Source organism: Paramisgurnus dabryanus, chromosome 24 (genome assembly GCF_030506205.2).
Source record: "Paramisgurnus dabryanus chromosome 24, PD_genome_1.1, whole genome shotgun sequence".
Taxonomy (NCBI): domain Eukaryota; kingdom Metazoa; phylum Chordata; class Actinopteri; order Cypriniformes; family Cobitidae; genus Paramisgurnus; species Paramisgurnus dabryanus.
The window spans coordinates 4,291,986-4,308,080 of NC_133360.1; the positions used below are offsets into that span (position 1 = coordinate 4,291,986).

The window sequence follows — 16,095 nt, forward strand, 5'->3', positions numbered from 1 at the left end:
TTTGCAAATAAACATGTCATGATCTTACTAAACAGCTATTTTAACTAGGGGTACAGTACTCAGCAATCAATAATTTTTTCATCAAATCATTGGACACCTATTTAGCAGTTAAAGGAATAGTCTACCCTTTTGCCATATAAACTATGTTATTACCTCAACCTATAGACGAATTAATACATACCTATCTTTTTTCAATGCGTGCACTGTACAGCGCGTTATGAATGTGTTAGCATTTAGCCTAGCCCCATTCATTCCTATGGTACCAAAAAAAAGTTTTATTTTGTGGCACCATACTTACTGGTATAACTCCTCATGTAACAGTCTTTAAATAGGGAAAACACGGAAGTGTTTGGAGGCTTCCCTGTTTGGTACCATAGGAATGAATGGGGCTAGGCTAAATGCTAACACATTCATGACACGCTGTACAGTGCACGCATTGAAAAAAAGATAGATATGTATTAATTCATCTAAGTTGAGGTAATAACATAGTTTAATATGGCAAAAGGGTAGACTATTCCTTTAAAAACAAATATTTTATAATTTCAACAATTATTAAATGATCAATATTTTAAATGTAGCCAGAAATTTAATCTGAAAGTAGCAACAGAATTTAAAGAGTTTTAACCAAAGAGTATAGAAGAACAAGAGGCGAAACTCTAATGCGTTTTTGGCAACAGCCACTAGGTGGCACTTCGGTAGCGCAGCCGCCAATTTATTCTCAGCGAATCTCACAGCCAAATCAGAAGCACAATAGTAAGTTTCTTAAATTATTTTTTTTTCACTTGCTACACCTACACTAAATGCTGTATTGTCTTTTATGTATGTGTTGTGTTGTTATCAGTTGTGGAATCCAATCATTAAATAGATACACATTTTAGATAGTTTTTTTCTTGCTTTATTATGTGATTATATTTTATGCTACTTTACACATTCACTATTATTAGTTACCAACTCCACTAGGTATGAAATATATTTTGTAAATATTAATCCTGTGGATCCCGCTACAAACATTATAATCTTATAGAACATGATGCATTGCTCGGTCTGTTGCTGCAACACCAGCGCCCAGCAGCAGCCCTACAAATCCGCCATTTTGGAATGAAAGCGACTCGGGAGTCAACTAGAAGTGATGGCAATATCAGCTACTTTGTACATTAAAAGATCAAATTCAAACTGAATGATGATAACACAGAATAACATACAATCAAACCAGTGATCATTTATCCCTTTTTACAACTTATTTTCAGATATTTAGACAAGTCTTACACTTTTATATAAGCTAATTTTACATACAAACTTAGCGACATAAACTCATCCACACATAATATTTTGGCTCCCTTTACATACACATATACATCTGAATTGCTCGAAATGGATTAAGTAAAAAAAAAAGTTTTAGGATAACAGACAGAACAACATCATGCATAAGATGTTTGTAGCGGGATATAGGGGATTAATATGTACAAAATATATTTCATACCTAGTGGAGTTGGTAACTAATAATAGTGTAAAGTGTAAAGTAGCATAAAATAGAATCACATAATAAAGCAAGAAAAAACTACCTCAAATGTTTATCTATAGGGAATGTGGAGTTGACGTCACGCCGTGTGGCATTATGAGTAATCCGCCATATTTGCAGGATCGCCTCCTATCCCGCTGTATTTGAGTTAGTGTGTTGGAGGTTGTTTTTGTATTTTCTGTCGAGATTTTAATAAACTTGGATATGTTTGGTCAGTACTGCTCGATCAAGAACTGCCACAGCAGGTCACACGATCGTTCATGGAGGAAACTGAACAACGGAATACGTTTTTTCAGCTTTTATTTGGGGGAAGCCGGTGGAGGAGCTGACGAAAAGACGCCGGATCGCGTGGTTTGCCTGCCGCAATCAGGAGAAAAAACTTTTACTTTTCAAAAAAATCCCTGCATCAGCTATAGAGTGTGTTTGCTGCATTTTCAGTCATTCAGTAATTTGTGATTAATAAAAGCAGAACCACTTAAATTGTCTTGTTTTTATGCTAACACTGTCAAACTAACTTGTAAATGTAAATTATGTAACGTTATTCATTCATTTCTGATCAACATAACCACAAGAGTTATAAAAATAAATCTTTAGACAATTTTGACGATTATAACAAATATTTTTTATTAAATGCAACTGCTCAAACCCACTGCTTGTGACTCTTTGAAATAACATAACGTTAGCTGAATATTTAGCATTTTGTTTGTTTTAATAACTTGGCCAAGAACAGAAGAGCCATCTTATATACATGTGTTGATTCATTGCACAGAATAAAACGGATATTTTTTTATAGATTCATTAAGATACGTATACATTGTAAGTAAATGGCATATATCTTTTAGCTGGTTTGCCAACCGTCATAAAACTCCGAAAGAAGAATGTCATCTTACTATGAGCTTGAAGGGATTTATAGCTCTTAAACTCCTGCAAAGTGTATGCACTCAATCCAAAAACAAGGTAATAATAACAGATATGTGAGCGGAGGTAGTGCGTCTGGATCCGTAATCCAGTCATGGGCTGCTAAATCAAATGGATCTGTTGTTTATTTGTCCAAATAAAGTTTTTTGGCAGTAGCACTTAGTTTCTCCCGATAGGGTCCCTTCTCTTTTTCTTTCAAACTCCTAAATTTCTTCGGTTCTTCTTCAAGTTTACCTAGTTTTAGCTTAACACACCCACAATTAAATGGCATAGCGGTCGGCGGTGCCTCTAAACATGGCGCCCACGTCCCATAATGCAACACTGCGGTGACGTACATTAACAATCCCTATTTAATGATTGGATTCCACAAATGATAACAACAACACCACAACACCACAACACATACATACAAGACAATACAGCATTTCGTGTAGGTGTAGCAAGTGAACAAAATTTTAATTTAAGAAACTAACTATTGCGCTTCTGATTTGACTGTGAGATTCGCTGAGAATGAATTGGCTGTGAGAATATTCATTCCAAAATGGCGCCCGCGCTACTGAAGCGCAACCTAGTGGCTGTTGCCAAAAAACGAATGAGAGATTTCCCTCTTGTGCTTCTATACTCTTTGCTTCTTGTCAATATAAGTTCTTTGATATTACCAAACTCCACCCACTGAATCTATTCAAACCCATATAAGTAGAGAACACATACTCATTATTAAGAACAAAATTTAACAACAGAGCTAACTTTGGATGGCCCATTTTGCTTTGTTTTTTTTGTCATTTAACTTTTATTTATTTTAACTTTCCCCCAAACACATTGAGTACACACACATTACCAATACTGAACATCTTTACATGTAAATAAAATAATAAAAATAACAATTAAAAAAATTATATATAAATATATAAAAACAAATAAATAAAAACAGCAAAACAATTGGTCTACTTTTTTTCCAAATATTTCAGAAAACTGCCCCACCTCTGATTGAATGCAGAAGTGGAATCTGTAACCTTTGCCAGCATGCACTCATATGATGCATTAGAAGTCATAAGCTCAATCCAGTCCTTGAAAGAAGGAGTATTTGTGCTCTTCCAGTTCCGTAGGATCACTCTGGCAGCTGTAATACATCCAGCAACAGCTAAACCAGCCTGCGCTTTAGATATTTTTTTCCGTAGAACAGCTATATCACCCAGAAGACACAAAGCCTTGCAGAGCAAGGTATAGGCTGGCCCATCCATTTCTCAAAAGCCTGAATAACTCTTATCCAGAATGGAGCCACCAAAGCACAATCCCACATTAAGTGCATAAATGTGCCAATAGAGTGACCACATTTCCAACAATAATTAGCCTGTATTAAACCCAATTTATGAAGCCTTACTGGTGTCCAGTAATATCGATTTACTATTTTGTAGTGTATAAGTTTGCTTCTAATATCTCTCATTGGCCCCCCTACACCAGACATTATGGCCTCCCATATACCTTCTTCAAATTCCACCTCCAGATCCTTCTCCCATATTATTCTTCAATTGTTATTACATCCATACATTTTGTTTGCAGCTATTCTATAAAAGGAAGATGTTTGTGCTGAACTTGAGCGTTTAAAAAAATTGGCCCATTTGCTTTGTAAAGAAACGACTCAAAAGACTCATTTATTTGCAATATTTTGTAAGGAATCGACCCAAACGAGTCATTAATACATGAATGTCCCAGAAACACAAGACGGCACTTTAAAAATAAAATACGCATTTCGTAATTAATTAAAATACTATAAAATAGTGTAACGAAGTAAAAGTACAATTTATTTGTTTCCACCTCGGAAAGGTAACTTGAGTCGAGAAGGGCATATGGGCAGTTGCATAGGCAATGAATAATATGTCCGAAACCTCAGTATACGTAAAAGAGTTGGCGAGAATTACCGGGATTTTGGACTATTTCTCGCGAGATTCAGAGGCACGTGTACTTAAGTTTTGTCCGAAACCGCCTACTTATTGAAAATGTAAGTAGGGGAAATAGTATGTGAACAGAGTAGTACGTCCGAATCCTCAGTAGGCTATCCATAAAATCAGTATTCTGAAGCGTGCATCGGATGGACACTTCTATCCCAGCTTTCCCATGATGCCACGGGAAAGCAAAGCAATCGACCGGAGACTAGCCAATCGGGTGATTTCGATACGTTACAGGGGCTGTTCCAGCACCCTGACTTCACGCACAGACCCAGGATTTACCACAAAGTGCTCAGCTGATTCATGAAAATAAAGCTGCATAATTGTCACAGCTGTGTTGAGATGGCAGCTATGTGATGGTTTGTTGATGAAAATGAAAAATACATTTGAATAAAGTTTTGTTTCATATGGGATTCACTTCTATACGTTTTCATTTATTGTGATGGTTTTATTCATTCATTTTTGATTTATGTTTATTCATGATATCACACTGTCGTGTTCTTACCTCCCCTTTGGCGGAACAAAGTATATAAAGTGGGAGGGGTTGGATCTAGGTCCAACCCCGCTCCCTTGATGTGTGTTCCGCAGTGAGAACCATCTCTCTCGAGTTTGCCAAGTCCGACCGGATTCTGTTAGTATCATAAAAAACAGTTAATTTTTATAATTATATCAGTATATCTCTCTGTATGACGATGTAGTTGAGTGTTTTTTTTTGTTGTTGTTGTTCTTCTATCGGTCAGTGGGTTTATGGGTGTGAGTGTTATTACGTTTAAACGTACTGATCTTATCTTGACTCAACACACCTACAGCAACATGAGGACGATCACTTTACTCTTCATCATCATCATTTCTTTTTTCATCAACGGTAAGTTAATTTATAAACATTTCTTCAACACTTTCGCTTTCACTTTACACCCCGAAAATGTCACGATGTCACGCCGCGTTGCATGCTAAAACGGCGCAGCCATTTTCCGTTTAGGCTGCGTCCAAGTCAATGGCTGATTCCGAAACCGCATACTGCCATACTTTATAGTAGCCAAAAAGCAGTGCCCAAGGAATAGTATGTCCGAAACCTCAGTATTCCCATTGTTTCGCCCTGCCCATTTTAATTCTTCGCTCTTCCGCATTTTGCCAACCGACTTCCGCTAACATGCATAGCGGTAGCTATTTTGGTGGTTGAACGATTGTAGTTCACTATAACTTTAGCAAAATGACAAGTTAAAGCTGTAAATGTTTTAAGTTGGGAGCACGGAGAAAACTTGCATACAACGCTCGGATAGTCTCATAATGTCCCGTCATTCGTTACGTGGGTAGACACGAAGTGCATGTGGTCGCAGCAGGTAACCTATAGGACATATTTAACTTCCTCGTACTGTCAGAAGGAGTTGATGGAGCAGCATTAAAAGTTATTAAAGTACTTTATGACACAGTGTGTCGTCACTGTCGTGTACTGTTACACAGTGATTTCGTCTTTTTTAAAGCAAATGTGCACCCCAGCCAGTCCAATAACTCACCAATTCATTTGTAATGTATCACGACAGAAATCATTTGCAAACTTGCCAACACTTATTCCTTCAAATCGGGAGACTTGAATCTACATAGCTCACATATGGTTTAAGAAATTCCTGACAGATAACATCTGGTCACATTGTGAAGGTTTAATAAAACTGCATGACAGGATATCATCTGATCACATAGTAAAGGTTTAATAAAACTACACAACAGATCACATTGTAAATGATTAATATCACTGCATGACATCTGATTACATATAAAGGTTTAATATAACTTTACAGCAGGTAACATCAGGTCACATTGTAAAGGTTTATAAAAATAACTATGGACTAAGAAACTTAGTCTAACTTTTCAGCAAGACCACCCTGCAATAAATTAAGACGCAGCTTTATCAGAGTCATCAGGAGCTGATCCCAAGTGTACATCTAGAAGCTGTTGGTGTATGTACTGGTAAAGTGCTTGGCGACTGTGTAATGGATGCAATATCAACCCAAGCTGACAAAGATGGTTGTTTCTCAGCAGAGTTACGTACATTTGTGCCAGCTCAACACATTGGAGCAGTTTCTCAGACAAAGTTTACAGGACTAGGCCTTAATTATATTAGGACATTTCAGCTTTTACAAACAAACCCTACAATAAACAATACTGGAGCGCATCTTGTGACAAAACAATGGCACTCGTATGAGGTATGTCAGTACAAGGGTTTTTTAAACTATTGTAGCTCAAATATGCATTTTAGCCTGGGACCAGGATAAGCCCTGTATGAGAAACTGCACCATTGTTTTCCCATATCAGGTTGCTTTAGGTTGATTTTGAAATGATTGGTTGTGATGATGGTTGTGATTTTAAAGTGTAGTTGTGGTCAGAGACGGATGTATCCTCCCATTGTGTGTCTGCATCACAGTTTAGGAACATGTTGATTATATTATCACCAATAGATTTTTCATGATTCCCATTTACATGTCTATTTTACTGTTTAAAAACGTCTTAATTCATTGTTGCAAGTGCCCAGCGCGCCCCCTCCCTTTCTCTAACGCCGGTTTCACACCGCATGCGTGAGCAGCGCGTATGCGTAGCATGAGCAGCGCGTGAGAAGAGCGTTGCTGCACGTGGCCATTGTGCTTTCATACTGGCTGCGTTTGCAGCACATACTGTGCAGTTTAATAACAGTATAAAAATCTCAAGTTCACATTACTTTATTTTACATGCATTAATGACCAAAACCTCTTCAAGACGTTTTTTGACGGTCAGTGTTATTTATAAAACTGTGATTTTTTTTTAAACCCACATTGCTTTCGTGCTGTTCTGGTCCGTGTAATGACAGATATAGACTCAATACACAGTTATAGACATAAAAAGCCCATTTGCACATTATTAAATCTGTTTCTCTGAAGTTTTACGATAAAATAAAAAAATTCACTCCGTGATTGACAGCATAAAGCAGTCGATCGTGTTTCCCTTCAACAGTTTAATCATAGATTTATAGATGTATGTCTCTATTTCTCTGAAGATTATAGATGAGGAGTCATTTAGTGCTGGGCAGAATGACAGCGCAGTCTTCTGGTGTTTTTAAATATTTCATTGCTTTCTTTTAAATTGCTCAAAGTCTTGACTGTTTGAAACACACTTGGCGTCACATTTATTATTTTATGGTTAAATTACACTTTTTCGCGTCAATCCACGACCATTTAAAGCATAAACAATGCACTGTCACTTTAATTGAGCGTGAGCAGCACAGCAAAAATAGAGCCGGCGCCGAAACGATCCCAGCACTGCTGCTTCAGCGGCGGTCCTGCCACGCGAGCACGCGCTGCTCACGCGTGTGGTGTACATGCTTTAATTTGTTAACATGGGCGCCGAAAAAAAAACGCGCTCGCCTCTCTGTCACATACCAGTGAAAATGTGGCGGTGTTTCCAATGTCCGTTCCTCAGTGTACTTTTTTTCGCGTAAACGTCAACAGTCACAGATTTTACTGACAGAGAAGACGGCTGATCAAGTTCATCATGACTTGACAAAAGGTTAGCAGTAGTTTTTCCCACACACACACCCGTTCTCTCCCTCTCTATCAAACGCAAACACGTACGTATATATAGACGGGTTGCAAGTTTACAAACATTACAGGGTGCGCGCGCATCCAGGAGGCAGAAAGCCTGCTTGGTGAGCTGATCCGCTACTGCAACAACCCTAATTATTGAAGCGTTCTTTATTGTGTGTATATAAATAAAACTTGATTTTAGTTGGATCTGTTTTTCTGTCTTTATTTTTGCAGTGTTACTGTGATATATGTATGAATTATAATTAGGGCTGAAACGATTCATCGAGTTACTCGATTTACTCGATTTTTTTTTTTTAGAAATAAATGCCAAATGCTTGAACATTTTACAGCCACGTCATTTTCGTTATGCATTATTTGTTTTGGTTGTTTAAAAACACAAACAAAATTTTTATCCGATTACTCGATTAATCGATCGATTCAGTGCTAGATTAATCGATTACAAAAAGAATCGATAGCTGCAGCCCTAATTATAATGTTAGGCTAGTAACGTAATAGTTTCATCTACTGGTATGGTAACATCTGGCACCCAGCACTGACTCTGTTGGTACTATTTTCCACGCAACAACTCCTTGGCATTTTTACTTACAGACACCGCTACTAGCATTCCCTCTCGGTTGCGTCGAGTTAATGACGTCGCCGTGTAACCCGTCTATATAAACATGTACATATATGCTAATTATATGACGTCATCACCGCCACAAGTCTATCAAAAACCTGTGGGAAACACTGAATTAGGATACCAGTGTTGGGGTGGCATATGGGGTGACAATGCTTTTTCTTAGGGTGGCAGCTGCCACCCCGTGCCACTCCGATAGATCCGCCCCTGGTTTGTAACGCACTTTGAAGGCACCACTGCTTTGCCACGTGTAGCCTATTGCAACACTTACTTAATGAAAGGGTTAAATAAATGCATTTCTTCAAAGTCACTGAGTAGGGATGCTCATATCAGTTATTTTTCCCAACCGACAACCGTAACATTCTAAACCGAACATTAACCATTAACTTATAAGATTTTAATATGAAATTGTCATTGAGTAAAAATACAGTTGACGGTTGTCTGTGAACTAGTAAAAACAAAACATTTAATTTGAACGTGCAAACAGCAGCCACAGATCAACAACAGAACCAGGATTCATACATTATCAGATATTCACGCAACATTACCTTATTAAAAAGCATGCGATCGGTCCATAGGATTATTATCCAAAGGGCAGATTGTCTCCGTTTCATCTACCACAGTGGTCATTTCTAAAGCAGGACGCTTTTCAGAAAGTTTTGGTTTTGCGTCGTCTTTCTCCGTTTGTCCAAAAAGAGCTAGATGTTTATGGTTAAGGTCAGAGGCCATCAGCGAACGTCTGTCCGGATGTGCGCAAGACGGACCGCGTCATCTTGCGCGGACACACGCGCGTCTCCGTTCAGCTTCCAAACACGCATACAATACAAATGATTTCTCATACAATCAAAGATTTTTAGCAACATATACACGGGTTGCTTCTGTCACCTGACAGCTGCTTCTGTGTCACTTGACAAGAATTTATGTGTGTTTGACTTTTTATGTGTGGCACTGCACAGACCAATCAGCGGCTGGCATTAATCGGTGCATGCCGGTTAGAAATTTTGTCCGACTTGTGCTTGCACCAACGTCATGTACCCAAAGAACATGTACTGACAAGTAGTGAAGCGTAATTTAACGTTCTATTGCAACACCAATGTCCAGCAGCAGGCCTATTGCCTCCTAATTTTGGGGTGAAAGTCACTTGCTGTCGCTATAGCGTTATCAGCTGTTTTGTATAAAAAAGTAAGTACATTAAAACTTATATCCAACCTGAATTTTGACATTGACAACACAGAATAACAGATGATCACTAGAGTGAGCATCAAATCTTTTTAAAACCGTTTATTTTACAGACTTTGGGCTCTATTTTAACGATCTGAAACGCAAGTGCGAAGCGCAACGCGCAAGTGAGTTTGTGGGCGGGTCTTGGGCGCTGTTGCTATTTTCCCGGCGTGAGAAATAACTCTTGCGCCGGGCGCAAATCAATAAGGGGTTGGTCTGAAGTAGGTTCATTATTCATAGGTGTGGTTTGGGCGTAACGTCAAATAAACCAATCAGAACGCTAGCCAACATTCCCTTTAAACGCAAGGGCGCAAGTTCCATGGCGGATTGCTATTATTATGACGGATTTACCAGGCGCACGCCAGGAGCGGTTCACAGCCGAGGAGACCGACGTCCTTGTACGGGGGAATCCCACGCTTGCCAGCATAAATCGGGCACACCGTGTAACGGGAGGTGGATCTGCCTCAGGACTTGACGCCAGCAGAGGACATCGCTGCGTCCACCCTCACCGCTGAAAGGGTTTGGGGGCTTTGAAATCGGACCCAAGAAACGCAAGCAAGGTCCAACCCCAAAGTACTCTTACAAATCAAGTTCATATACATTAAGGTTTCTTATGAAAACATTTTAACTATTATTTACATAAAATAAACGTAATACAGCCACACAACAAACATATGAAAATATTTTTATCGTTATTTGCATGAGAATAAATAAAAACTATCACCACAATGCTCATCACTATGATTCCCCTTATCTCGTGTATTAATATTTTTAAGTGTAACAATTTATGATTTGCAAAAATAACTGTTGCATCTGTGTAGATTAGATAAGCAAAGTGTATGCGCGTTGTGCACGCTATACATTATGGTCAAGCATGCGCCCTTAAAATAGCATAATGAATCACGCGCAACGCGCCACTGACTTTAGACTAGTTTTTTTTTGGTTAGTAGCGCAATTGTTTTTTGAAACTGCAAAATAGCATAAGAGATGGTTTGCGCCGCAACACGCCTCCTTTTTGCGCTGAACCGCCCAGGGAGCGCAAGTTAATTCCCTAGTTTGCTGACGTGCATCTGTGGAGGGAAAAACCCCGCTGTGCGCCGGCGCAAAATACGAATGATACATGCGTCACTGACAAAGTCAATTGCGCTGGGTGCAAGATAGGGCCCTTTGTCTTCCTTTGTTCTCAAAACCTTTGCTCTCTAACTATGTCAGTTTTTGTTCAAATTCTTTTAAGTTAAAGTATTTGCATCGTCACCTTTTATTTGTCTCACTGACCATCCATCATCATGAAGTGCTTTAATGAGGCTTTTCAGAAAGTTTTTTACTTTTCACCATTTTGAACAGGAGTGAGAGTCTTTATACTGACAGTTGAATATCATGTAAATAATTGTCTCTGTTTGTGTGTTTCAGGTGTGTTTGGTGATGCAGTGAAGTCATTGTCAGTGATTGAGGGAGATTCTCTTACTCTACACACTGATATTACTGACATAACGGCATCAGATGCTCTGATAGTAACATGGACATTTGGGCCTCAAAACACTAAAATAGCTCAGATCGATAGAGAAGCCAAAATATTTTTCACAGATGATGTTCAGATTTTCAAAAAACAATTGAAGCTGAACAGCCAGAATGGAGATCTCACCATCACAAACATCAGAACTGAACAGACTGGACTTTATAATGTACGGATAAATTTCAGACAAAAGATTATAGAGAAAAGTTTCAGTGTTAGCGGTAAGTATCTCAGACATTTTAATAAGTTCCCATCACTCTATATGAATAATATTGTATGTAATTGGTTGTTAGTTGAAATTTGTTATAAAACACTCAAATACAGTTGAAGGAAAAAGTATGTGAACCCTTTGGGCTTACTTGGATTTCTTCATAAATTGGTCATAAAATGTGTTCTGATCTTCATCTAAGTCACAACAATAGAGAAACACAGTCTGCTTAAACTAATACCACACAAGCATTATACGTTTTCATGTTTTTATTGAACACAACATGTAAACATTCATAGTGCAGGGTGGAAAAAGTATGTGAACCTTTGGGTTTAATATCTGGTTGACCCTCCTTTGGCAGCAATAACCTCAACCAAACGTTTCCTATAGTTGCAGATCAGACCTGCACAACGGTCAGGAGAAATTTTGGACCATTCCTCTTTACAAAAGTGTTTCAGTTCAGCAATATTCTTGGGATGTCTGGTGTGAATCGCTCTCTTGAGGTCATGCCACAGCATCTCAATCAGGTTGAGGTCAGGACTCTGACTGGGCCACTCCAGAAGGCGTATTTTCTTCTGTTGAAGCCATTCAGTTGTTGATTTACTTCTATGCTTTGGGTCGTTGTCCTGTTGCATTGTCCATCCTCTGTTAAGCTTCAGTTGGCGGACAGATGGTCTTAAGTTTTCCTGCAAAATGTCTTGATAAACTTTGGAATTAACTTTTCCATCAATGACAGTAATTCGTCCAGGGCCTGAGGCAGAAAATCAGCCCCAAACCATGATGCCCCCTCCACCATATTTCACAGTTGGTATGAGGTTTTGATGTTGGTGTGCTGTGCCTTTTGTTCTCCACACATAGCGTTGTGGGTTCTTTCCAAACAACTCAATTTTGGTTTCATCTGTCCACAGAATGTTTTGCCAGTAGTGCTGTGGAACATCCAGGTGCTCTTTTGCAAACTTCAAACGTGCTGCAATGTTTTTTTTGAACAGCAGTGGCTTCCTCCGTGGTGTCCTCCCATGAAGTCCATTCTTTTTTAATGTTTTACTCACTGTAGATTTGTCAACAAAAATGTTAGCATGTGCCAGAGATTTCTGTAAGTCTTTAGCTGACACTCTAGGATTCTTCTTCACCTCATTGAGCATTCTGCGCTGTGCTCTTGCAGTCATCTTTACAGGACGACCACACCTAGGGAGTGTAGCAACAGTGCTGAACTTTCTCCATTTGTAGACAATCTGTCTTACCGTGGACACATGGACATCAAGGCTTTTAGATATACTTTTGTAGCCCTTTCCAGCTTTATGCAAGTCAACAATTCTTGATCGTAGGTCTTCTGAGAGCTCTTTTGTGCGAGGCATGGTTCACATCAGACAATGCTTCTTCAGAACAGCAAACTCAAAACTGGTGTGTGTTTTTTATTGGACAGGGCAGCTTTAATCAACACATCCAATCTCATCACATTGATTGGACCCCAGGTTGGCTAACTCCTGGCTCCAATTAGCTCTTGGAGAAGTCATTAGCCTAGGGTTTCTCACAGGGATGTGCCGGTTTTAGAATTGGTGAGGACGGTTATGACGCGAGTCAAATGTGATGGTTCGTAACATAACTGTCGGTGGCTGGGGGGGGGGTGCGTTTTGCTTGTTTAAATGCTCGTGGATTGACGCGAAAGTGTCATTTAACCATAAAATCATGAATGTGATGCTAAGTGTGTTTTAAACAGTAATAACTTTGAGCAATTTGACAGAAATCATTGAAATATAAAAAAAACGCTGTTGACAGAAGAATGCGCTGTCACTCTCTGCCCAGCATAAATTAATCCACTATCTATCATCTATTTTATAATCTTTAGAGAAACAGATTTGTGCCATGGGCTTTTTATGTCTGTAATTGTGTCTATATCTGTCATTACACTGACCAGAACAGCACGAAAACAATGTGGATTAAAAAGCGCAGAGGGTTTGCTCATAAATGCATGTAAAATAAAGTAATTTGAACTTGAGATTGTTATACTGTTATTAAACTGCACAGTATGCGCTGGAAACGCAGCAGGTGTAAAAGCACAATGGCCACGCGCAGCAAACACTCTCCGCATACGCGCTGCTCAGTGCTCACGCTTGCGATGTGAAACAGGCGTTTGAATAAACTAGACCCTAATTAGCTACTTTCTGTTAATTTTAAATAAACGTAGAGCAAGACAACTAGCAGTGAATGTGCTTTCAGGAGAGTTAATAGATTAGCATGAGAGGATTTGAACTTGAAAAGCGGAGTGTTCTGACGCCTTTCCGCGGTTAAAACAACATTCCTTCTCATGGTCATTCATGTTTATTTGATGCTATATAAACTAGAAGGAAGAGATTATTTGAAAGGCTAGATTTTGTTTAATATTAAAATCAAAACTAACCGAAAGTAAACCTGGTCTGTCCTTTATGTCAGCGCGTTGTCAGTGTCTGCTCCGCTCTGTATTATTCACTGCGTGAGAACGTGAGGGGGTGTTTTACACAGATTGTTAACAATTGTTTTAAATAGTATTTAAAAATCTTTATGATAAATAATAAAAAATAATAATAACACGGTTTTGGCGGTTATAGAGTTCTAATGACGGTGTTTAACTATAACTGTCAGTCTCACGGTTATATAATGACTGTCACACCCCTAGTTTCACATAGTTTTTCCACCCTGCACTATGAATGTTTACATGATGCGTTCAATTAAAACAGTGGTTCCCAAACTTTTTCAGCGTGCGGCCCCCCTTGTGTATGGTGCATTCCTTCGCGGCCCCCCAAAGAAAATTTGTGACAAAAAACTGTTCTAAACTCAACATTTTACTAAAACACATATTAAATTATACAAAAAAGTAGTGCTTTTGATTAGTAGCTTTTTTATGTTTAATTACACAGAATTCATGATAAATTAATGTATTTTATAAAATGTCATAAAACTGGGGCCCCCCTGGCACCATCTCGCGGCCCCCCTGGGGGCCCCGCCCCCCAGTTTGAAAACCCCTGAATTAAAACATGAAAACGTATAATGTTTGTGCAGTATTAGTTTAAGCAGACTGTGTTTCTCTATTGTTGTGACTTAGATGAAGATCAGAACACATTTTATGACCAATTTATGAAGAAATCCAAGTAAGCCCAAAAGGTTCTGTTAGAATCTAATTATATGCAGGTCTAGAGGTATGAGATTTTTGTTGAATCTGTAGTGAAGAGACGAGGTCTGAGGTGAGCAGCAGAGAGTTCTGATGTATATCAGGGGCCATGAAAGACACTGACACCGAGATGCAGTTTAAACATAGACCAAAGTTTATTAGACAGGCTTCAGATTATATAGGGTACAGAAAGGAAGCACTGGTCACCTGATAAACATTTGATAATCTCTAGAAGAATCATGTGAGCAGCTATTGAGCAAACATGTCTAGAGAACAATCACATGATTGGTCCCTTCGCAAGAACGTCTGGATACGGATACATAAATAATAATGCTTAGACAGTTGTATTGTGTAAACGAGGAAGGAGAGATTAGAACAGGGAAGTCTGGTCGTACCAGCCCTTTTGTGCATAGTCAAGGAAAATGTCACAACTCAACACTGTAAAATGTAATTTGTTGACTTTACTTAAAAAAACTTAGGAAACCGATTGCCTCAAATTTTTAAAGTAAAGTTGACAATCAATTTTTAAGTTGTTGTAGCTGAGAAGAAATGTGTAAGGACAACTCATATCATGGTAGTACACTTGAGTACAGTTAACGCAAAATCATTAGTTATGATGACAAAAAATTTTTTAGTACAGACAACTCATGTCATGGTAGTAAAGTGAACTTAAAAATCATTAGCTCCCGTCACTAAGGAAATGTCAGTTCAGACAACTGAGTTATGTTCAGTTAGCAGTACTCATTAAGGCAAGTTATCCTTACAAGGCTAAGTGTTCACAATACTAAGGAAATCTTAGGAAACCGATTGCCTTAAAATATTCAAGTAAACTTTACTCAAAAGTTTTAAGTTGTTGAAACAAAGAGAGACAACAGTTTGAATGAATCAATGAAACACTTTATTTGATTGAAACAGATCAATACAGTGAACTGCACATCCAATAAGAGAGAATTTGAATTTTGAAAAAAGACATAAAAACCCAACAAATCACACATTCACCATTACACAAAACCAAGACCAAATGACAAAAAAATATATATTTCCATCAATAATGTAGATACACCATAAATGTATGTGTGTGTGTGTGTGTGTGTGTGTGTAAAACAAAGAACTTCACTACTCACTGCACAGTAGATTTTTGAGTGATTGAATTTTGGGCCTTAAAGGAACACACAGACATTTTGGGTTTTTACCTTATTCACCGTATCCCCCAGAGTTAGATAAGTCCATACATACCTTTTTCATCTCTGTGTGTCCTGTAACTCTGTCTGACGTACCCACCGCTAGCTTGGCTTAGCAAAAAGACTGGAAGTAAATGGCTCCAGCTAGCATACTGCTCCAAAAAAGTGACAAATTAACGCGAACATTTTCCTATTTATATGTTGCGATTTGTATAGTCACAGTGTGTACAAATAACAAGGTCATACGAGACAGACA

The 16,095-nt window shown here is 38.5% G+C and overlaps 1 protein-coding gene across 2 annotated transcripts in view; it reads left to right on the plus strand.

Moving 5' to 3' along the window:
- Nucleotides 1-4,940: 4,940 nt before the first annotated feature.
- Nucleotides 4,941-16,095, plus strand: part of LOC135721220 (uncharacterized) — a 91,264-nt gene continuing 80,109 nt past the window's right edge. Inside the window, exons 1-3 of one of the 2 annotated variants that reach the window (XM_073813595.1) lie at nucleotides 4,952-5,014; nucleotides 5,124-5,248; nucleotides 11,203-11,526. In XM_073813595.1, the coding sequence (XP_073669696.1) occupies nucleotides 5,131-5,248; nucleotides 11,203-11,526 (442 nt within the window). In that variant the 5' untranslated portion in view covers nucleotides 4,952-5,014; nucleotides 5,124-5,130. Of the gene's footprint in view, nucleotides 5,249-11,202; nucleotides 11,527-16,095 lie in introns of both variants that reach the window. The other variant, XM_073813596.1, reaches the window with a different exon arrangement.